Raw genomic sequence first — 23,501 nt, forward strand, 5'->3', positions numbered from 1 at the left:
GTTCAAATCCTGGTAAGGGCATTTATTCGTGTGATGAGCATGGATATTTGTTCCTGAGTCATGGGTGTTTTATATGTATTTAAGTATTTATATATTATATATATCGTTGTCTAGGTACCCTCAACACAAGCCTTATTGAGTTTACTGTGGGACTTAGTCAATTTGTGTAATAATGTTCTATAATATTTATTTATTTATTTATTTATTTATTTATACCAACCAAGGGTTTAGTTAAAATGTATGATGAGTAATTAATATTTTTGTGAAAACAGCCTTTGTTTTTACAACGTTAGGTTATTATATTATATGCTACCAAAATCTATCATATTTGTTTACATTATTTTTCTGCCATTTCTAATTAACTCTACTACTTAAAATAATAAAATACTTACTTAAAGTCATTTTGTATAAAAAAAAATCCTTAATTTTGACTGATCTCCTGAAATATTAGTAGATGCGGCAACAAGTTGCGTTTTCCATCAAAACACGTCTCTACTAGTTCGAAGCTGTTCAAGCTATTATAAAAAAGCGCCCGTAGGGGAAGACTCCGACCTTCACGTTTGTCAAAACGTGACATTGACTTGAGCTTTGTATATACTATAGATAATACAAAACATTGCTTAGTTATTAATTTAGGTGTATAAATATTTCGTAACAACTCGGTTCCATGTAATATTAGTAAGTTCAACTCTCTTGCGTTGGTCGGCTTTCCGCGACCAAACGCATCCTAGGACCATACATTTGTGGCAGTGATAAAATATCTGTAAGGGAAACGATCTAGTATTACGGATGTTGTGTACAATAATAAAGCCTCCGGTTACCGAGCTAAGCTAACAAAACTACGTAGTTATGAGTAGCAGAAACGATGGTGGTAATAATGAAACAAGAGAATTGGATAGCTCAGGTACTTCTCAATTCTTAATGGCAATATCGGTATAGTATATAATAATATAACTTTGTACCTACTAATGATAATGTAGACCTAAGAGTCACGGAGATTCAATATAATTTTATATATGAAAATCTCAGCTTTGAATAGTATATATGGATATTTTGTACAAGTACCCCTCTTTTTCAAAAATAAAATGTAATTAGCTGTTTGTTGCTATGCCTACTCCAGAATCTGTTTTGATAATAATTGCTTATTATCTAACTTGTTCATTATTTTATTGGTGTTCTTTATCGCTTCTAGTTTGGTCCTAGGGGCCATAATTTATTGTATTGAAGTATTACTCCAGAATCTAAATTCTACTAACAGAAACAATAGCAATTATCAGATTCATGGTTCTCTGAGCTTATATAATCTTTTTTATCTTGTCACAGATGAAGAGACTCCGATAAATCCAGAGGTCCGTATCCTGTCCCGGATCTTTGGCGTCCACCGAGCAAGTGTGGCATCTATGCCAGGGACTAGTGGTAATTATTGAATCAGCATGAATACGTAAGTTTAAGTGGCTTTTAAACAATAAGTTACACTGATGTTACTTAGTGATGTGATACGACTTTACAAACTTTGAACTGTATAATACAGGACACTGTGTGACATAGGCTCATCAGCTAAATAGCTGCTCGCCTATAATTATATAATAATAATTATTATTGTCTGTCTTTTACAAATTCTCGGGACCATGGGATCCCGGACATTTGAAAGGCGTGCGTGGGGCCGAAGCCAACACGTAGAGGCCCCTTGTAATAAGACAATTTACTCTAAATGTAACGTGACACCAACCGACGATTATCCCTGTTCACACTATAGCAGTGCACCCAAGGTCAAGCCCCGGTTAGTGTAGGACTATTGGGTTGAGTTGCAAGTGGACTGGTAACCGAGACTATGGAGAATACTATGGCACCTGCCCTGATCATATGTTTTTAAAAACAAGACAAAATGGGCAGGTGGTGACTTGCCAACTCACAATATGGGTCCCCGAAAACGGCAGCTCGCACGAAGGGGACAACATTGCGTGAGCGGCTCAGGGTGTGGAGAGGTGTACGCCGCTTTCTACCCAGTGGCTGTAAGCAGCCACTGTGCCAACTCGCGTCTTATGCAAATTTCACTTCCACCCTGCGAGCTTATAGCTCTGACGCCCCACTCTGGACGGCCGGTAAAGGCAAGCCAGAGGTGAGAGTCCTGCGGCCCCTGCTCAGTGTTCACTCCAGCCGGCCAATCAAGGCAAGCCGGAGAGGGACCTGGCCGACTCTCGGGGGTATGGGACCCAAGGGACGTCACTTCCCATTCAGCTCGCCACAAGCTGCCCTGGGGGCTAATTATTATTATTATTAATAGGAGCAGATAAAACAATATGCTAGAGTCAGACCAAGACAGTACAAGTGTTATTTTAACCGTCAAACTTCTTTGAAATTATGATGTTTACTTAACACTTGCACAGACTGGGCTGTCAAAATCATTGCCAACTTAGCTTGGTCTGACTCTAAAAGCATTGGCAGCTTGATAAGAAAATAGCTTAAAATTTAATTTATACATAAATTTCGCTTAAAATAGCGAAATATTCAAATAGCTTCTTAAAAAAATTAAAAGATAGAAAATACATTTATTTAACACGCAAAAAAAATTGGATGCTAAAATAGGATCCCCACTCAGCATAATGCCGTGGCAATTCATGGTGCTGGTTTTCAATGGGGACCTGACTTAAAACTATGATAGTCGCCACATATACTCCATTGAAACAGAAAAAACAATATAAATGCTAATCATGGTTTATATCCCAGTCGATTTAAGTGGAGTGAAACTAACCGTGAATCATTCAAAACTGTTATAGAAAAAACAGACATCAAAAAAAGGAAAATACACATATGTCTGTACAATTCATATTGTTGTTGTTGCTTGTCCTAGGGCAATCTGGAGGTGCATAGGGTCTCCACAAGATCCTTCCACGCCTTTCTATCTTACACAATTTTTTTCTATTTGTATAATTCATGCTTGAAAGTATTTCCACACTTCATTTGTTTTGGAAGCTATTAATAATAGATACTTTGTTTCGTATATTCTAATTCGCTACTACTGATGAAGACTGTAGCAGTCCAGGATAAAAATATTGATGGAATCAATTTACTAAAAAAAAATTTTTTTTATTTAGTTTTAGACAGGCAGCTGATGCTGGTATGTTTAAATCAGAGTTCACTTAGCACGATTACTTACGGTTACTTAGATATGCACTGACTTAATACTATGGCAATAATTTTGTGTAGGTAGGGTGCACATATTCTCTACCTGTGGAAACTTGTAATTGGCTGTTTCTATTTCGCAACTTATTTTGTCCCTCTAGCTGTAAGTTTTCTTAAGAAAAAAAAATTGTTTTCGTAAATTTGTTTTATATTAATTTGTACCCACCCTTAACTGGGCCCTTTTACATTATGGAATTAAATAAGGTACAAATATGCAAATATTTTTATGACCTGATTATCTGGAAATAAGGACTGCCTTTCCTATGGTATGTGAAAGTTTCAGATCTGATCCGGGAACATACCTATACTATGTAACGCATTCAGGAGGGGAAAGAGGTCTCTATAGTCTATAATAAAGTGGCTTTTTATGGAGTAAAAATTACTAGTATGACTTACATACAGCTTACATAATACACATTTATCCGCAGGCGCGAGTCACCTCGTGAGCCCGCTGCCGACCACGCGCCGCACGCCTCGCGAACGCGACCGTCTCTTTTGGACACTGCTCGGCAACTCTAGCAGGCTGCCCCCAGGCGCCAGGTATGCTCTTTGTTAATCATCCATGATTCGAAATTTAAAATCGATTTCGTCGCGCCGCTACAAGTACATGCGGCCCTCACCAATTGGCTACTTGACTGTTTTTTGTAAATAATGTCAAACGATCTTGATTTTCCTGAGGATCAAATGTCTATATAGGACTCATGGCATTTAAGCAACACAAAGGTCAGAAATGAGAGTTAGTCTGACGCTCGCACTCGACGATTGAAACGCCTCTAACAAAATGATAAGGTGATGTGACATCACATCATATAAGTCTGTCTTAAATGTATGGAAGATCAAGGAAATTGCCATTTTGACTCTGAAATATTGCGTTTATGTGTATAGTTGCCATACAATTTATTTTTCAATAAAATGTAAGGAATCGAATAGTACCATTTTCTTTTCTCTTTTTGTGAGACAAAAAAAAAATTTTTTTTGAGACTTCGGAGCCTTGTATTTTTTTATAATCTCAATATATTTTTTTTAAATCCATCCATTTAAATCCAATCCATCCAATCCTTTTTTATAATGGATGGCTCATTTTCTATCCATTTAATTAAATTTTGTTATAATATTCAACATGTGTCAAGTACCCAATTTTGGTGTCTAACAGTGCTTGTCGGGCACCATAACGAAAAGGACGCCTGCTCACGCTTGCGCTTGTATCTCTCGTAATAGTACTCGTTAATGCGCAATAAAATATGTGTAGAGCAAGTAAATACTGCTCGCAGCTGGTTGCGGAAACAATGACAAAAACAAAAAAAAACTATGTATAAAATAAAATGGCCTATTTCATATTTCCTGCAGTAATGCAGTCGAATGCAGCACTATGGCAGCACGAAGATACTGCCGTCTACTACTATTATTTATTCTGTGCTCTAGTGTACAAACTTTTCTCAGGTGTAGAAGCGGGCCTCCTCCGCGCGAGCCCCGACCTACAATATTCTCTGACTTGTTGGAGCCCGACCGCCGTACACGCATCTCGCTCACACGCCACGCTTCTCCCTCAGGTACACCATATGGGTTGACAACTTCAAAATAGTACATTACGATACAAAAGTGCGAAAAATAGGAAATTCGAAACGAGTGGCGATAAATTAAAACACGACCGAAGGGAGTGTTTTAAATCGACACGAGTTGCGAATTACCTATTCGCACATGTATCGTACAACGTTTTACAGTACATATGGCCCTTTAAATGTTCGACACAGTAACGTAATATGCTACTTCTCGCACTAGTGCTATAAAGTATTTCCCCAATATGTACAAGACGGCCGAACCAATGTATTTCCTTCCCCATTAGTTAAAATTCTTCTGCCAACATTATTATATGCCGAGCAAGGCAGTTGTTCAGATATTATAAAATGAAATAAATTCGTCTTTGTCTCCTATACTGTAGGTTCTAATTCCTCTGCCAATTTTGCTTATATGGTCCAGTCTGTTAACTGACAATTTGTGAACCTATTGCAAAAACATACATAAGGTCCACTGCCGGCGACGGTCAGTTAAGAATGTTGCTGTTTAGTACATCAAATAAACGAATAATAGGCTATTCTACATTTTTGTTCAAAAACACAATGAAAACATTTATTTTCAAGTAACTATGGACTCATACAACTTGTTACTAGACTTACCTTCCTAGTGTTTAATGTTCGTATAGGTTCGACAGTTAACTGGTATTTTAATTACCTGAAAATAATATCGCTATATGCAAAGAACAATTGTTTAAAATGTTCGCGCCCAAAAGGCAGCCGCCATTCTTGTTACGTTAGTGCAGTAACAAAGAAACTTCAAATGTGCAGTGCAAGGTACAAACTTTTCGCCGTTGTTACAAATTTGACTTTTGTTTCTGCTACAGTGACGTCACTCACGAGAAACGGTCACGTGACGGACAGATAATAAAACTACGAGTTTAATTTTAAAATTAAAAATTAATCTCATGTTTTTATAACAAACTAATATTAAATTCGTATTTCTTATGATAAAAACTATATAAATAACAAACTTTGGTAATTTTATTTTGATAGAATGAAACTCTCCTATTGTTATGATTAACAGGTAGCGGCTACCAAACCAACGCGAGCCAGCTGTCAAGTCTGCACTGTTCTTTGCGCAACTTACTGCGCAAGCGGCCGTACACGACCACTGGCAATGGTAACTACATAGGCTATTAAATACCCGATTGATTGGGAGACGAAAGTGGACGACCGCGAGACGACGCCTTTTTTATACAAATGTAATCCCTATTTTCCTCTCTGGATATTCACTTGTAGAAAATATTTTTAAATAGTTTGATGTTTTTTTTTTTATACTACGTCGGTGGCAAACAAGCACACGGCCCGCCTGATGGTAAGCAGTATCCGTAGCCTATGTACGCCTGCAACTCCAGAGGAGTTACATGCGCGTTGCCGACCCTTTAAAAATCTGTACACTCCTTTTTTGTAGAACCTCATACTGTAGACCCTCGGGAAAACCTCGGCAGGTAGCTCATTCCACAACCGGAGCGTGCGCGGGAGGAAGTTCCTCTTAAACCGCACAGTGCGTGACCATTTAGGTTCTAGGGTGTGAGGATGAACACCCTGCCGACGGCAGAAAACCTATATAAACCTATATTAATAGTTAACCTAGATAACTTTATTATATAAAGCAGCATTGTATCTTTTAAAATAAAGTTAGTTTTTATTTATTTATTATTATAGCCTTTTTGTCATGACACCCAAATGCTGTTTATTTGTTTCTTCACTGATGTGTTGTTCAATTTTATTTTATTTATTTATTTATTTAATAAATAAAATGTATTGGGTGCCCGCTTGCCAGTCGGCATAGGCCTCCTCCAGCCTTCTCCATTCGTTCCTGTCTCTGGCAACCCTGCTCCATGTGGCACCAGCAACAGGCCTGATGTCGTCATCCCATCGTTTGAACTGCCTTCCTCTTTTCCTTTTACAGCCTCTTGGGTACCACTGGATCACCTTTTTACTCCATTTGTCCATGCCTCTACTGGTATGACCTGACCACTTCCATTTCTGCCTTCTAATTTTTGTTACAATGTCGTGCATCTTGGTTCTGCTTCTTATCACCTGGTTCCTTATCCGATCAGCTTTTCTTATTCCTAGCATGCTTCGTTCCATGGGAACTTGGCAGATACGTAACTAGTTCAGTTGGCGTTTGGTGAGGTATAGTGGTATAGCAAAATACAGTTAGTTATTACAGTTCAAATCCTAACCTAACTACTCGGATTGTGTTTAATTACACCGTCCGGCGCCCAACATCACATGGCGATCCTGCCAGTGGCGTAAAGCTCAACGTCTAACGAATATCTATTTAAAAATTGACCATATGGAGCCCCTTAATGATCTAAGAAGCATAATAGCAATGCTTCTTGTGTATTACTCGCGCGGCCCTATATCATTATATAGGGCCGCGCGCGGTGCGTTATATGATGATAACCTACTTTCCCTCTCTTTGTACTATGGCTAAGCTGACGCTAACATTTAAAAATACCGACATCCAATTTTATGAAATGAAAATGTAATTTTCGTTTATGGATTACCTGTAATTTGTGTTAATACTAAAATTTGGTTTGTTGCTCGTTAGTTATTTATAATCTAATAGTAATATATTTGAACTGAACTGAACTTATACATCAATGTTCTCAGAGTTTTGCTGGATATCCCACCTTAGTTACAGACGATTTATTAGATATGAGAGGCCAAGTAAGTAGTTAATTAACAATAAAAATCTCTCCGACTTCACGCCGAACATTTGTCGGCGGCGGCGTTGCATAAAAGCCCGGGGGCGGTGGACTTGAATTTGTGACTAGTTCTGATATTTAATTTGTAACTAGTTCCCCGCGATACAGGCGCAGCCGTGGTATGTTTTGTTACCATAATTTTGAAATAAATTATCTTTACTTTGTATTCTTTCTTAATGTTGTATAGACTTGAGACAGAATAAATTTTAGAATTTTCATTTTTCACAGTAACGGGTCCAAGTTCAAGACCGGTGTTGGTCCTGCGTGCAGCCCCGGAGTCAAACCGCGGTGAAGATGAGTCCGACGGCAGAGGCCGCATCGACCGTGACCGTGACCGGAGCGACCGCGACCGCGATGACCGTGACCGCAGCACTCGGGAACTTGAGGAGCGTCAGCACGACCCAGAGCCTATTGACCTTGATGACATTGAAGGTATTTATGACCAGACCATAGGGGCTATTCCATCTATACTTTTTTAGGACATTTTCGACTGAGAGAGTCCGATAAAGGTATATGGGCTTAACAACTAAATAAGAGTTCTGGTCTACGTATAAGAAGTGTAATCTTGCTTGGCAATAGGACTGTGCTTGTTAGGGGATCTGCCACTTCACGCCAATACTTAGGTACTGCCCACACAAAACAAAAAAAACCTATATTTAGAATCGCAACGTTTTCTTGAAGCGTATGGTAAATGTAAGATTAAGATACATCCAATAAAATACGTCACACGATTTTCTAGGTTTTTTGACAGCTCCCCTTCCTTGACACACTTGATCACATTTTGCAAACCCTTCCCCCCTGGTGTGACGTCACATTTTTGTCAATTTTGTTTTCAAAGAAATGGGCAATACTAGTTAAGAGCTTACCTAGCTAAGTTAACAGCGATTTTTTATAGCCCAGCCTGTACAAGTGTTAAGTAAACGTTATAATTTCATAGATATTTGGCGTTTAAAATAACACGTGCACTGTCTGGGCTATCAAAATCGCTGCCAACTTATCTTGGTTGACTCTAGGTATTTTTTTTTTAAATACATACTTTTGAAGAAAGAAATATTGTAACACAAAAACGATTAGGAAAGAAAATCACACGAATAAAAACGATTTTTGTTCCAAAAATTCGTTATTTAACTGTGCAGCAAATAAAAAAACACATACAACCGAATTGAGAACCTCCTCCTTTTGAAATCTTGAAGTCGGTTAAAAATATATAAATAAATTTTCGGTTACTGATGAAGATAAAATGACGTCACAATGTTTGTGACTCTCCCCTCCCCATTTGTCACAACATGTCACATTTTCTTGACTCCTTCCAAACGTGACTTAATTAATTGATGACCCCATATTTGTGCGATAAAGAGGCAGATATCGAAATTTAGTTTTTCGCGGTAGGCGCCCTGTGGTTATGCAGTTTACGTGCAACCCCAATAGCTATTATGTAAACATTTGTACTAAGTTCGAAGATGTTTCAGAGCCGGTCCCGGGGCCGGCGCCGACCTTCTCACCGCGCGCCGACGGTGACGCCGACGCCGATTATTTTGCTGACGAGGCGATGACAGGTAATAGTAGTTTATGTGACTGCTACATAATAAAAGGCATTAAAACACACGAGGGTGGGTTTAAGAAACGAACGAAGTGAGTTTCTTAAAAAGATCATATGAGTGTTTTAATGCCTAATTATGTACAGTTACATACACTATTTTATCTACACATATATTATAAACTTTCTATGAAATATTCACTAACCCAAATTACAGCCCAAATTACAGATATATGGTGGCGTCACCTAAATATTTTTATCGCATATTTTACACGAAACTTTTGCTATAGTTACCTTAAAAACAACAAAACATATTCATTTTATACTTAAACCTGATTAAAATATAAACTGTACGTCAAATGGCGGTAAATGAAAACTTTTTTCACGCATGTAGTTTTTTTTTTAATTCAGAGACAAACTAGAGTCGGGGGCCTATTTCCCTATCATTCAATACAAACTAACATGCGACATATGTCAAAATTGTATGCAATTGACATTAAAATTTCATTTCGAACAAAAAGGCATCTCGACTGATATTAGAATAGAGGTCAAATCGAATTGCTTTTTTTTAGAGTTGTTCCAAATTTGAATGCATAACCAAATCGATTTCGATGTAGTTATGAAGCAATAACTACATTATCACAGATAAGAAATTTGTTGTAACAAAACAGTTTATCGTAATGTTGGCCATTATTTACGGATTTTGAAGGCATCATAGAGGGTTTATGATATGTGTGTAGATAAAATGTATTATGGGCCCGATTTTTTTACTCTATTTTACTCTGTTCCTATGGTCGTTTTGGCAGTGTACACCGATTTATAACGTGTAATCCAACTTCGAACAAAAAACTGTGCAGATTTCGGGGAAAAGCAAGTGACGACTCGACAGATTTAAGCATGTTTGCTAAGGGTTGCGCCCGGGCGGACCGTCGCCGGCAAAAAATATTAGTTATATTTTTATTACTAAAGACATTTTTTATGAATTATTTTTACTTTTAGACTCGTCTCGGCAGTCGGGTTTTTAAATGAGCATAGTCCGTGATGTTATGAACCACGAACTTCGTTATAAATGTATGTAAACACAAGTAAATATCTATTTTATCAAATTAATCTGACAAACAAATCAAACTTCTATAAAATTACGTAATAAAAGGAATGCCATGGCACAGCCCTGCATCCGAGATTTTGAGTTTCGAACGAGAATTATATAATGTTCGAAGTTGGACCACTGGTTCTAAAAAGACACCTTCCTTATACTGTGTTTTTGGTCTTAATCACGTTAATATAAGCACACAATAAATAGTACTAAAGTACCTACAGAAGGTTTTCTCGCCTAATCTTGACGTATAACAATAACTTATATATAAATAATTGACCAGTAACCATTACAAATGGAACCGTAAACTGTAAAGGACTGGTACAGTTTAAGGTTCAATTTGTAATGGTTAACTGTCAATATTAATTAACATTCAGCCAACACAGCTATAACATGCGGAGTGAGCCATGCCTGCTATTAACTAGGCGGCTACAACTCTGACAAGGGTTATATCACCGCCTGAATGCATCATATTTGTATGCAGCAGAGGAGCCCCTGAACATGTCCACGGGTGCCCTGCTTGAAGAAGAGATCATCGAGGTGGAGCCTGAGGCTGAGCCCGCCCCGCACCCGGCCGGGAACAATGAAACGGTAATTTTCATATATTCTTAGGGTTCCGTACCCAAAGGGTCAAACCCTACTGAGACTTCGCTGTCCGTCCGTCCGTCCGTCTGTCACCAGGCTATATTCATGAACCGTGAGAGCTAGACAGTTGAAATTTTCACAGATGATGTATTTCTGTTGCCGCTATAACAACAAATACTAAAAACAGAATAAAATAAATATTTAATGGGGGCTCCCATACAACAAACATATTTTTGCCGTTTTCATAAATAATGGTACGGAACCCTTCGTACGCGAGTCCGACTCGCATTTGCCACGTAAATTTACTGCCCTCTTTCGACACATAATTAAAAGTTTTAGAACACCATTTCACTTTGATCCTTAATCTTTCATTGATATGTGTTCATTTTCTTAAATATCAAAAAGTGGCGCCATCTTACCGGGCACTACCTAGAGGTTATGGCGCCATCGCTCGAAATGATGTCGCTATACCTTTGGTCTTTGATCTATTAGATGGCGTCACTTTCTTGGTTCATGTGTAGTATGTGGTTAGACTCATAATTTCACAGCGTTAACCTGGGCCGCGCAGTAAGGATTAAATTCTAATTAGTTTATAATTAGGGCTCAATACCTACTAACGTGGATCCGTGTCCGTAGCCTGCGACGTTTTTTCCTAAATGTAAATATGTACGTTTTTGTATATAAGGAGCCTGCAGACACCTCAGCAGAAGCTAGTCCGCAGCGAGGGATCAAAAGAAAAAGAGAAGGTGGGTTTCATTTTCTTTATGAGCGAAATTAATAACATCAGTTGACCTTCAGATTAAATTTATAAATAACATTGATGTTTCGTCAAGTGTAATTAGTTTTTAGCAAAAAAATATTTTTGTTACAATCGTTTATTATTATCGCTCACTGTACTTTTATTTCCACAGACAACTAATACTCATAAAAACAATTCTAAAAACCCCAAATCCAATAAGGCTGCTTTGATACATCTCATCAGAGAGTTCCTATGGCCACCTCCAGTCTCCATCACCAGATCAGCTCGATGGATCATAATATTGCATTGTCACCCGACTTACATATGTATGCAAATTTTCAGCTTCATTGGAAACCGGGACATGGGTCAAATTTAACTTGCAAGATTTGAGCCGTACAAAAATTCAAAAATTAGTTATGATCTAGTAGTTAAGACAAAAAAAAATGAGAATTGTTTTACAGCACTAAAACTTACGTTTGTTGTACGTTTGCGGTTATATCAAAAATAACCACTGTATGTTTTTCAACCCATAGGTACTCTGCGAGGTCAATCAATCCTATAGGTTTCGAACAACTTTCACTATTTGTCCAACTCTCGAAATTTCTGTTCATGTTTTTGGGTTCAGATGTCGATTTTTTTAATGGGACAGCCAAGTTTTTTTTGTGTTGTTTATTCCCACAGATATGACAATTAAAGTTTAGTTCTAAATTTAAAAAAGTCAAGGTTATTTTTTGACTTGCAAATTTTAAATTAAAGTTATTCAGTACGATACGACCAGACATTCAGCTCTATCAAGCAGCAGAATAAGTCTTAAGGGTTGATAAACACCTTAACACTCTTATTCATAAAAATTTACGATCCTGGATTTGTTAACTTATGTTTTATCCCTTTCTTACAAATAAATAAGTCAAAATTACACATAAAGACGAACGATTCATTGCAAATTTAGGCTTAAAATGCGTTTATGAATAACGCCATAAGTATATAACCAAATACGTGACTGTATCATTTTGGTTACAGGAGAAACGCATGATTCGGGAGTTGCTCTCAACCACGTGAGTTAAATATTCATGTTTAATAATTATTGACCTTAAGACTGGTGTCAAGTTAAGCCAAACAGGTAACTGGCAAAAATAATTTGGTGACACACTTTGATTGCTGACTGTACTGATTCTCATTCGTGTGTCTATGAAGTACCTCTAGAGGCCTTTCTAATAAACCTAAACTCGATGTGAATGTGTTCCTATATATCTATTTATAAAGGAAAAAATGTGTCAGAAAAAAAAAACAGTTTTGTGTCGCATTTTTACATACTTGTTTTTTGGACCGTCGCATAACTTACACCGAAAATTTGTATAAAAAACTAAGGAACATTTTTCTTTGTTGTGAATTGTGATCAAATACTCCTCGTGTTTTTGAGTTACAATAAAAAAAAACCAAGAGTTGCTAGTTTTTCTGAAAACTCCATATAACAAAGGCATGTAAATGATGAGGACATTTTTGTGTAGAGCATCCTTCGTCTCCTGGAGTGCCCAGTGTGTATGGAATGGATGGAGGCGCCCATCACGCAGTGCCGCCGCGGCCACTTAGTGTGCGGCACGTGCCGCAAGCGGCTCGACGCATGCCCCGTGTGCCGCACGCCCTTCTCATCAGTACGAAACCGCGCTATGGAGGTACGACTTGTTAATGTAGATCTACTGGAGTGTGTGGAGTGTCCATCACGGCCACTAGCACGTGCCGCAAGCGGCTCGAAACGACACGACACGTGCGCCATAGAGGTATGCTACATGTTAAGTTATAGGTAAACGCGAGCTTGGTTTCCGCAACTCGACGTTATAAATTGCGCCTATTTTGCGTGGTGTGTTGACGCCACTACTTTTGCCAACCGAACTCTACTAAGAAGCTTAGTCTGATGTTACCGACGGCTTCTGGGTTCACCGGGCTCTCGGTGAACCGAGGTGTTGTGGCCGATGGGCATTCGAGAATTCTGTCTCTTCTGCCTCCGTAGATGCTCTGCAGAGGGGGCTTGCAGTAGCACGTAGTGTTAAGTGTATGGAGTGGATGGAGCCGCTGTAACATATACACTGTACAATTGTATATGTTACTGTAGACCAGGGTATGGCAATCTGCGGCTCGCGCGCTTGGAGGCACGTTTGCGACTCATCAAACGACAATAGAAAAATAAATTTCTTAGATCTGTCAAAACAACATCTCTTTCAGCGGCTCTTTGAAATTCCTAAAACTGTGGATATCTAGGTTTAATATAGGTATAGGTTTAATACTCAGGGGAACACTTCCTTATCTACAGGACGTGGCAGGCGTACTGCGCTACCCGTGCCGGCACGGCTGCGGGCGCTTCCTGCGCGCGCCGCGGAGACACAAGCACGAGGCCAGCTGCGCGGCGCGCCGCCACGCCTGCCCGCTGCCGCCGTGCCGCGCCGTGCCGCCCATGCCGCGCGTCAAGCTGGCCGCGCACTGCCAGGTGACCAGTAACATGTACACAGACACAAGCACGAGGCCAGCTGCGCGGCGCGCCGCCACGCCTGCCCGCTGCCGCCGTGCCGCGCCGTGCCGCCCATGCCGCGCGTCAAGCTGGCCGCGCACTGCCAGGTGACCAGTAACATGTACACAGACACAAGCACGAGGCCAGCTGCGCGGCGCGCCGCCACGCCTGCCCGCTGCCGCCGTGCCGCGCCGTGCCGCCCATGCCGCGCGTCAAGCTGGCCGCGCACTGCCAGGTGACCAGTAACATGTACACAGACACAAGCACGAGGCCAGCTGCGCGGCGCGCCGCCACGCCTGCCCGCTGCCGCCGTGCCGCGCCGTGCCGCCCATGCCGCGCGTCAAGCTGGCCGCGCACTGCCAGGTGACCAGTAACATGTACACAGACACAAGCACGAGGCCAGCTGCGCGGCGCGCCGCCACGCCTGCCCGCTGCCGCCGTGCCGCGCCGTGCCGCCCATGCCGCGCGTCAAGCTGGCCGCGCACTGCCAGGTGACCAGTAACATGTACACAGACACAAGCACGAGGCCAGCTGCGCGGCGCGCCGCCACGCCTGCCCGCTGCCGCCGTGCCGCGCCGTGCCGCCCATGCCGCGCGTCAAGCTGGCCGCGCACTGCCAGGTGACCAGTAACATGTACACAGACACAAGCACGAGGCCAGCTGCGCGGCGCGCCGCCACGCCTGCCCGCTGCCGCCGTGCCGCGCCGTGCCGCCCATGCCGCGCGTCAAGCTGGCCGCGCACTGCCAGGTGACCAGTAACATGTACACAGACACAAGCACGAGGCCAGCTGCGCGGCGCGCCGCCACGCCTGCCCGCTGCCGCCGTGCCGCGCCGTGCCGCCCATGCCGCGCGTCAAGCTGGCCGCGCACTGCCAGGTGACCAGTAACATGTACACAGACACAAGCACGAGGCCAGCTGCGCGGCGCGCCGCCACGCCTGCCCGCTGCCGCCGTGCCGCGCCGTGCCGCCCATGCCGCGCGTCAAGCTGGCCGCGCACTGCCAGGTGACCAGTAACATGTACACAGACACAAGCACGAGGCCAGCTGCGCGGCGCGCCGCCACGCCTGCCCGCTGCCGCCGTGCCGCGCCGTGCCGCCCATGCCGCGCGTCAAGCTGGCCGCGCACTGCCAGGTGACCAGTAACATGTACACAGACACAAGCACGAGGCCAGCTGCGCGGCGCGCCGCCACGCCTGCCCGCTGCCGCCGTGCCGCGCCGTGCCGCCCATGCCGCGCGTCAAGCTGGCCGCGCACTGCCAGGTGACCAGTAACATGTACACAGACACAAGCACGAGGCCAGCTGCGCGGCGCGCCGCCACGCCTGCCCGCTGCCGCCGTGCCGCGCCGTGCCGCCCATGCCGCGCGTCAAGCTGGCCGCGCACTGCCAGGTGACCAGTAACATGTACACAGACACAAGCACGAGGCCAGCTGCGCGGCGCGCCGCCACGCCTGCCCGCTGCCGCCGTGCCGCGCCGTGCCGCCCATGCCGCGCGTCAAGCTGGCCGCGCACTGCCAGGTGACCAGTAACATGTACACAGACACAAGCACGAGGCCAGCTGCGCGGCGCGCCGCCACGCCTGCCCGCTGCCGCCGTGCCGCGCCGTGCCGCCCATGCCGCGCGTCAAGCTGGCCGCGCACTGCCAGGTGACCAGTAACATGTACACAGACACAAGCACGAGGCCAGCTGCGCGGCGCGCCGCCACGCCTGCCCGCTGCCGCCGTGCCGCGCCGTGCCGCCCATGCCGCGCGTCAAGCTGGCCGCGCACTGCCAGGTGACCAGTAACATGTACACAGACACAAGCACGAGGCCAGCTGCGCGGCGCGCCGCCACGCCTGCCCGCTGCCGCCGTGCCGCGCCGTGCCGCCCATGCCGCGCGTCAAGCTGGCCGCGCACTGCCAGGTGACCAGTAACATGTACACAGACACAAGCACGAGGCCAGCTGCGCGGCGCGCCGCCACGCCTGCCCGCTGCCGCCGTGCCGCGCCGTGCCGCCCATGCCGCGCGTCAAGCTGGCCGCGCACTGCCAGGTGACCAGTAACATGTACACAGACACAAGCACGAGGCCAGCTGCGCGGCGCGCCGCCACGCCTGCCCGCTGCCGCCGTGCCGCGCCGTGCCGCCCATGCCGCGCGTCAAGCTGGCCGCGCACTGCCAGGTGACCAGTAACATGTACACAGACACAAGCACGAGGCCAGCTGCGCGGCGCGCCGCCACGCCTGCCCGCTGCCGCCGTGCCGCGCCGTGCCGCCCATGCCGCGCGTCAAGCTGGCCGCGCACTGCCAGGTGACCAGTAACATGTACACAGACCCAAGCACGAGGCCAGCTGCGCGGCATGGCATTATGACTTCAGTCGCAGTTGCGGCTACTACAACTTCACTGTGTTTTCAGATTAAGCACCCAGAATCCTTCAAAACCGGCACGCAACACGTCATCCCTCTCGGCGTGCGCACCGAGCAGCACGTGCAGCTCGTGGTCGCGGCGCTGGGCGCGCTGTTCCACCTGCGCGTCGACATGGACGTGCGCACGTGGGGCGTCTGCGCTCTAGTGCAGCATCTAGGCCCGCAGGACCAGGCCATGAAATACACGTACGAGGTGAGAGCAGGACTATGGAACACTCGCGCGAACTAGGATACCTACGCGTCGCCTTCCGCCGGCGGTACAAAAATCCAGTGGTTCTAAAAGCTGTATCTGCAGAGTTAAAATTAAAAGTATGGAATTGTGCAACAAGGAGTGTACTGGTTTCGAAAGGGTCGACAACGTGCATGTTACCCCTCTTTTTATTTTATTTAATTTTTTATTTAATTTATTTAGGATCACCAACAGAAAATACAACGTGTAAAAATAATTTGTAGCTTACATAACATTAAGGGTAGATGTTTGTCCAATTATAGATAACCACAGCTTATTGCAGTATCTTAGGACAAACAATATAGGTACAGTAGGACATTTAGAATTAATAATAATAACGTTTAATTCGGGCCAAGAGCCCATAAAATGGTTACATACAATTAAAATAAAAACAATTAAATTACACAATGAACATTAAATAATAATAAAAATACTTAATTAAAATTAGAATTAAACTGCACAGCATTAGCATTACATAGTACATTAGTTTTCAATAATTATTAGAGCCCAAGCATTATTGTCGTCCATTTATTTAAGCTATTAATAAATAAAATTTAACGAATATTAAAAGAATAGCAGGAAATGATGATAATTGATTTAATTAATTTGCACTTTGCGACAGAAAAGTGACGTAATAACATCATTAACATTAACATATTTTAAGAAGAAAAACGAAAATATGAAGGAGATGAAAATACAATATAAATGTTGCAGTCTAACCTAGCATGCACATTACCGTCTCTCGGAGTCCTGGAGCTGAAATGCTTCAGCACTTTTCTTAAGGGGTTGCAGGCGTCCATACGCAGTGGTGACTGCTATCAATCAAGTTGCCAAAACGTGGCATAAATAGTACATTACGATACAAGTGTGAAAAATAGGAAATTCAAAACGAGTGGCGATAAATTAAAACACGACCCAAGGGAGTGTTTTAAATCGACACGAGTTGCGAATTACCTATTCGCACATGTATCGTACAACGTTTTACAGTACATATGGCCCTGTAAATGTTCGACACAGTAACGTAATATGCTAATATTCGCACTAGTGCGGTAAAGTAGCACCATATATGTACTGTAAATTCGATTATTTTACATTTCGTCGAAAGCGGTTTTCTTGCAGTCTTAAGGCCTGTCTTCCGCCTGTCCAGCTAGTTGGCATGTGACGTGTGTGCAGGTGACGGTGAACGGGCGGCACAGCGGCCGGCGACTGGTCTACCGGCGCGCCACGCACAGCGACCTCGAGAACCCGGTGCTCAACACCAGCAGGCAGGACTGCTTCCACCTGACCCTCGACCAGGTACACTCACTTCTAGATGTGTGTAAGTGTCAGTAAACAACTTGTGCTCGTGTACATTAAGGACCAGTTGCACCAGCCACAATTAGCTGACTGATCAACATATGAAAATTTCCATATAAGAAAAATTGCACGTTTTAACTGTGACACGCGGTTTGGTACAACCGACACTTACCCTTTGAACGTCATTTGCGCGTCATTGTGAACCTTTCCGGAATGCACGAAGGTTAATACTGGGATTATGGAAGGTAGAGGTAAGAAATACAATCTCCATGTAAGTAACAAAAAGTGTTCGTCAAAAAACCTTAAATAGGTACCCTACAATATCTAAAATATTTGAAAAAAAAAAAACAAATCATAGACAGCGTACTTCACTCCGTCAATAGATTTAGATTTATTTATTACACAACATACGATTGCATTATAAATTACATTCATGTCAATTTATATGAATATATATTCTGATCGTCAAAAATAAATTCTAATAATGACCAAAAATAACATCATAAACCAGATAGCAACAATGAATAAATGGAAATTTTCACCTGAAAAGGATCGTCAAGTCAGAGTTTATTGAAAAACAATAATAAAATAAAAATTAAATAGAATCAATAAGAAACAAAAACAATGTCAAATATGCAAAAATAAATTATACAGTTATGTCAAAAAATTCAATAATTGAATATAATGGGTTCTCCAGCAAGTTTCTCAATCGACGCTTGAAAATCGTATCGGATGTTTCCGTCCTTATTTCTGCAGGTAATCGCTCATTATAGGTCGTAACATAATAATGCCTAGGATCTTAGCTACTCTAGCGCTACTCTGGAGAGATTTGGAACTATCATTTATAGCTGACAGCTGGACACTTTTGCAACAGTTTTGCCTATGGAGATTGTATTCCTTACCTCTACCTTCCATAAATGGGATGTAGCCAAGCGCATCAGTTGACGTCTCCGCGGTTAAAAGGTAAAAAATTAGTCTACTAGGATCTAGGGATAAATATGGATTGTTGTAGTACAAAATTATGTATGATGCAACTCAGTAGTTACTCACGGTAGAGCAAATTATAAAATTGCACGTGTGTGCTAATATCGTGATCTTCATAAACGCTTTATAAATACAAGTTACGGAAAGTTTCTAAAAAGTTGGAAAAGTTTTCGGAAATTACAGGAAAATTTCATAGGAAATAAGGAAACTTTCATTTTGGAAACGGAAAATTTGAATCCCCATACAAATATATAAAGAGATATCGAAAATTTTCAAAGTAATTTCGCAATTAGGCGGGTTCGCACCGATCGAGCTGCCTCGCGAGGACATTGCCGCGCGAAACAGCTCGGCCTGCGTAGACGTGCCTAGGCCGCATTGCCTCGGGCCTATTTTGGAAACTTTCCAGCGGCTTATCAGTTTTTGTAATCATGCTCTGTCTTTGTAGTCTGTGTGCATTAATTCTTCTTCTTCAACCTAGCGTTTTCCCGGCCTAGCGCCAGGGTCCGCTTTCCTACTTAATCTTCTCCACTTTGCCCGGTCTTCGGCATCCTCAGATGTGAGATAATAATAAATAAATATAATAAATTATATATAATTTAATATCAGGCTACTAAGGCCCATAGATACATACCTTACTAATTAACATATTACATACAATAATAAAAAGGTTGTCTGGAAGAGATCGCTTTTTAGCGATAAGACCGCCTGTTGTTTACCTCTTCTTTATGTGTTGTATTATTTGTACTGTTTCTGTATTGAGGTGTGCAATAAAGTATATTTGTATTGTATTGTATAAAACCTTAAGAGCTAAAATTTATTTCTGCGAGACAGTTTACTGTTGAATACCAATAAAATAAAATAAAAAAGTATGTCGCTTGTTCCGGTAGTTTTCGCCAGATTCCCATGGAACCGCCGAACTACCACACCCTTTGTCTCGTCTTTCGTTAATAGTCAACGTTTGTGGCAGGCGCTCAACTACCTGCGCTTCAAGAACGAGCACTCGGAGACGGACAAGACGCTGGACCTCATCGTCACGCTGGCCACGACCGAGCCTGAACAGGAACCGGCTGACGAAGACACGTGAACATATACTTCTACAGAGCTGCGAAATTGCATGGAGAAATTATGAATACCCGTCCACACAGAGCAAGCATACGCATGAGTCAATTTTCTTGAGCGCGGCGCTCAGGCGAGGAAACCGCGCGCGCCGCCTCGGCCGAGGCACGTCTACACTGGCCGTATTGTGCGCGAGGCAATGAATTTATTCATAGTCGCCATGCACTTTTATAGCTGATGGTACATAGGCACTGTTAGCAACACTCTTACAGTATTTCGTGTGCAACAGGTACAAAGGACCGGCAATCCAAATATGTGGGTTCGAGTCGATTTTTTCATTGTGATTAGCCTGATATACAGATGTCAATAGTCGGGTCCACACAGAGCGAGCATACGCGCGGGGCAATTTCCTCAAGCACAATACGGCCGTATTGTGCGTGAGGAAATTGCCTCGCGCGTATGCTCGCTCTGTGTGGACCCGACTATTGACATCTGTATATACAATTTATAGGTACAAAGGGTAAAAATTCAAGGGCCAAAGTTACAAAACGAGACGAAGTAGTAGTATTGTAAATACGGGGCCGATAATTTTAAGACCTATATAATTATCTCTCGTTGCATATTGTTTTTTAAGATATCAGCAAACACCTAAAAATATAAATAAAATCGTAAGTTTACAAGAGTCAATCAATTCGGTTTGTATATCCTTTTAATAGTTGTAATATATAGTATAAATATTCATAAGATGACTGTTAAGCAGTTGTATTATGATCCTATAAGTATATAAATAATTGTCGGTCATTTAATTGACAGATTGAAGTGTATATATATATCCTCCAGAGTATAAAAACTATACTTGCCGCAGCGCTAAGTGGCGAGTCGGGCAATAAGTCAGGTAACGTACCTTATGCGTAATACTATCCGCACTACTCTTGCTAGTTCCGCTCCGTAAGACCGTGTAAGTGCGAAAGTGATAGCATGATTCCGATGCTTTACGATCTAACTCGCTACTTAGTTTTTCTACTCGTCGACTGTAATGGTTGAATTAAGATTTTGTATACCAAACCACTCGACTATAAGATGCAGTTCGATACACTGTAGTCAATTATTAAAAAAAAATACCAATCACGTGCCGCCGCGCTCCCTTAGAAAAGACTAAATGGGCGTTTATTTCTATTTATTTTTATTTTTACATTTTTACATTTTTGTTTATGTTTATTTCTACATTTTTGTCTACTGAGATACTTACCAATTGTCATTATTTAGGTTTTATAGTAAAAAAAGTATTATTTAAGATGACTCGTAGAAAAAGTATTGTATACAATAGTGATATAATCAAGCTTTTCAATCCGTAACTTACTTAGGCAACTCAGCAAGGTTCAACTCGGTTCTCTATTGTATAAAATAGTATTTGCGGCAAGTCTACCGGTGGACCTTAAGGCTTTGCAATAAGGGTTACCAGTTGTTAAGATGAGTGTACCACTGCGCGCGACCGCATCTCCCAACTCCATACAAACGTAGTTCCCATTATCCTCTCTGGATCTTACAGTACATATGGTGCTACTTTACCGCACTAGTGCGAAAATTAGCATATTACGTTACTGTGTCGAACATTTAAAGGGCCACATGTACTGTAAAACGTTGTACGATACATGTGCGAATAAGTAATTCGCAACTCGTGTCGATTTAAAACACTCCCTTCGGTCGTGTTTTAATTTATCGCCACTCGTTTCGAATTTCCTATTTTTCGCACTTGTATCGTAATGTACTATTACATTATTTCCCCTTTTATCAAAGTTATGAGCGAAAAAAAAATCCATACAAACGTTTGAACGCTCCTAATTCTTATAATAATAAAATAATGGAATAAAAATGAAGGAACGGTTGTTCACTCCCACTCTCCTCTCGATGTGATTTGTTAACCACCCCATTATTCGTACAACTTAACAAGCCTTATGAATGGTTTGGCTGCTTCTAACACTTATCACATCTACATGATGGAGATCACATCTACATCTTCGCTCTTCCCGTAGTCTTAAGCTCATTGTCCCCCAACACCGAACGGGTTTCATGTCCAATTCTTTCACTGTTCAGGCAATCAGACTTTGAAACGTTCTCTCACTCTCTATCAGACAAGCGCAGACCAAATTCACATTCAAGCGCATGTTGCGCAAGTATTTCCTTGACAAACTTTCTTCTTCATCAACTTACTGATTCACACTTGGTATAATTATGTATGTATTAATATATGTATGTTTATTTGTATTAAGTATATGTGTAAGTTTATCTATATATAGTTTATATTCTTATATAGTCTCGGTTACAAATTCATTTACTTTAAAAGACACTGCACCTACTTAATCTTTCTGGTTTAACCCATTGTTGACTGGTAGAGAATGCCTTAAGGCATTAAGTCCGCCATTTGTACCTTCATGTATTGTGCAATAAATATTAAATAAATAAATGGAGCATAATGATTCGGTCAAATTGTGTTTTTTGAAAAGCAAATTATATCCAAATTGAAACTAACGCGATACTACACTTACACTTTGGGTACGGTGCTTTACGCATAGTAGATGACGCTACGCCTTTTTAGGGTTCTGTACGAGGTCCTTATAGTGCGACTCTGCTCGTCCGTAAGTTTTTTTTTTTTATTAGTCACTTTTTCTTTCATTTCTTAGTGAAAAAAAATTGATTTATGTAGGAAAATGTAAAAAAAAATACCATTCCCGTCCCGTAAACTGTCAACCTGGGCATATTTGATGCTAAAAGGGGGGCGGGGGGGGGGGGGGTTGCATCAGGGAGAGGGGACGGGACGCTAGTCTGTCTGAAGCATCAAAACCCAAAGGTAAGTATCATACTACATTCGTTTCAAGCTGGATATAATTGTCTTCCCCAGACAATAGCAACTGTACTTTTAGGCATCTCAAAAATTGAAACACAATTATAGAGGTTATTCCTGAGATTATGATCGGATCCTGTTCAATCTGTCAATGGTAACATTAATTACGCTTAATTTACACGATTAAGTATTGAACCGAAAATATTATTTCTTTAGATAATAAAGGTCAAGGCAGGCGTCTTCGTGAATGACACGATCTATAATGTTCTTAGCTTGTACATTTTTTTTATTGTAAGGTACAGTCAGCGTCAAATACTTCGTAGCAGTCAAAGTGGCCAAATAGTTCGGTACACCATACTAAATATATGGTGTACCGAACTATTTGGCTACTTTGACTGCTACGAAGTATTTGACGCTGACTGTACAAAACCCTCCATTATGCGTGGTCCGACACGCAGTTGTTTACTTTGTCGGTTTGAAGTTCGTCAATTGCGGGCATTTTTCTCTTTCACTCTTATTACGTCTTAGTGTGAGTAAAAGAGAAATAACCCCGCAATTTGAATCTGAGGCGAGTGCGATATTTGTGGTATTTTTAAGCCTTAATGTTATTCATCGTTAATTTTGATGTTTTATATTAAATGTTGTTTGCACTTGTCGTTTTGTTACGGAATTGTGTGTTTTACGAAGAAATGGTGATACTAATAGTAGCGAGTAGAGAACTGGCGGGGCTAGTTCCTTTCTTAAATTTTCTTCTCCGAAGA

At 42.1% G+C, this 23,501-nt stretch overlaps 1 protein-coding gene across 1 annotated transcript; it reads left to right on the forward strand.

The window, feature by feature from the left end:
* Positions 1–460: 460 nt before the first annotated feature.
* On the forward strand, positions 461–22,866 carry LOC133519521 (uncharacterized). The gene is made up of 24 exons (XM_061853527.1): positions 461–904; positions 1,324–1,416; positions 3,612–3,723; positions 4,624–4,733; positions 5,782–5,877; positions 7,703–7,906; positions 8,935–9,030; positions 10,592–10,698; positions 11,378–11,438; positions 12,452–12,486; positions 12,940–13,104; positions 13,740–14,044; positions 14,082–14,183; positions 14,320–14,439; positions 14,576–14,695; positions 14,832–14,951; positions 15,088–15,207; positions 15,344–15,463; positions 15,600–15,719; positions 15,856–15,975; positions 16,112–16,217; positions 16,323–16,526; positions 17,736–17,858; positions 19,810–22,866. The coding sequence occupies exons 1-24, from the start codon at positions 850–852 to the stop codon at positions 19,924–19,926; spliced, it is 2,931 nt and encodes a 976-aa protein (XP_061709511.1). The 5' UTR covers positions 461–849; the 3' UTR covers positions 19,927–22,866.
* The last annotated feature ends 635 nt before the right edge of the window (positions 22,867–23,501 follow it).

Source organism: Cydia pomonella, chromosome 7, assembly GCF_033807575.1.
Source record: "Cydia pomonella isolate Wapato2018A chromosome 7, ilCydPomo1, whole genome shotgun sequence".
Classification (NCBI taxonomy): Eukaryota; Metazoa; Arthropoda; class Insecta; order Lepidoptera; family Tortricidae; genus Cydia; species Cydia pomonella.

Excerpts from the sequence above, each read along its gene's own strand:
- LOC133519521 (XM_061853527.1), top strand. The coding sequence starts at position 850 with ATGAGTAGCAGAAACGATGGTGGTAATAATGAAACAAGAGAATTGGAT. Across the intron at positions 10,699-11,377 it reads CGGCCGGGAACAATGAAACG|GAGCCTGCAGACACCTCAGC; the intron begins GTAATTTTCATA and ends TTTGTATATAAG. Across the intron at positions 15,208-15,343 it reads TGCCAGGTGACCAGTAACAT|ACACAAGCACGAGGCCAGCT; the intron begins GTACACAGACAC and ends ACATGTACACAG.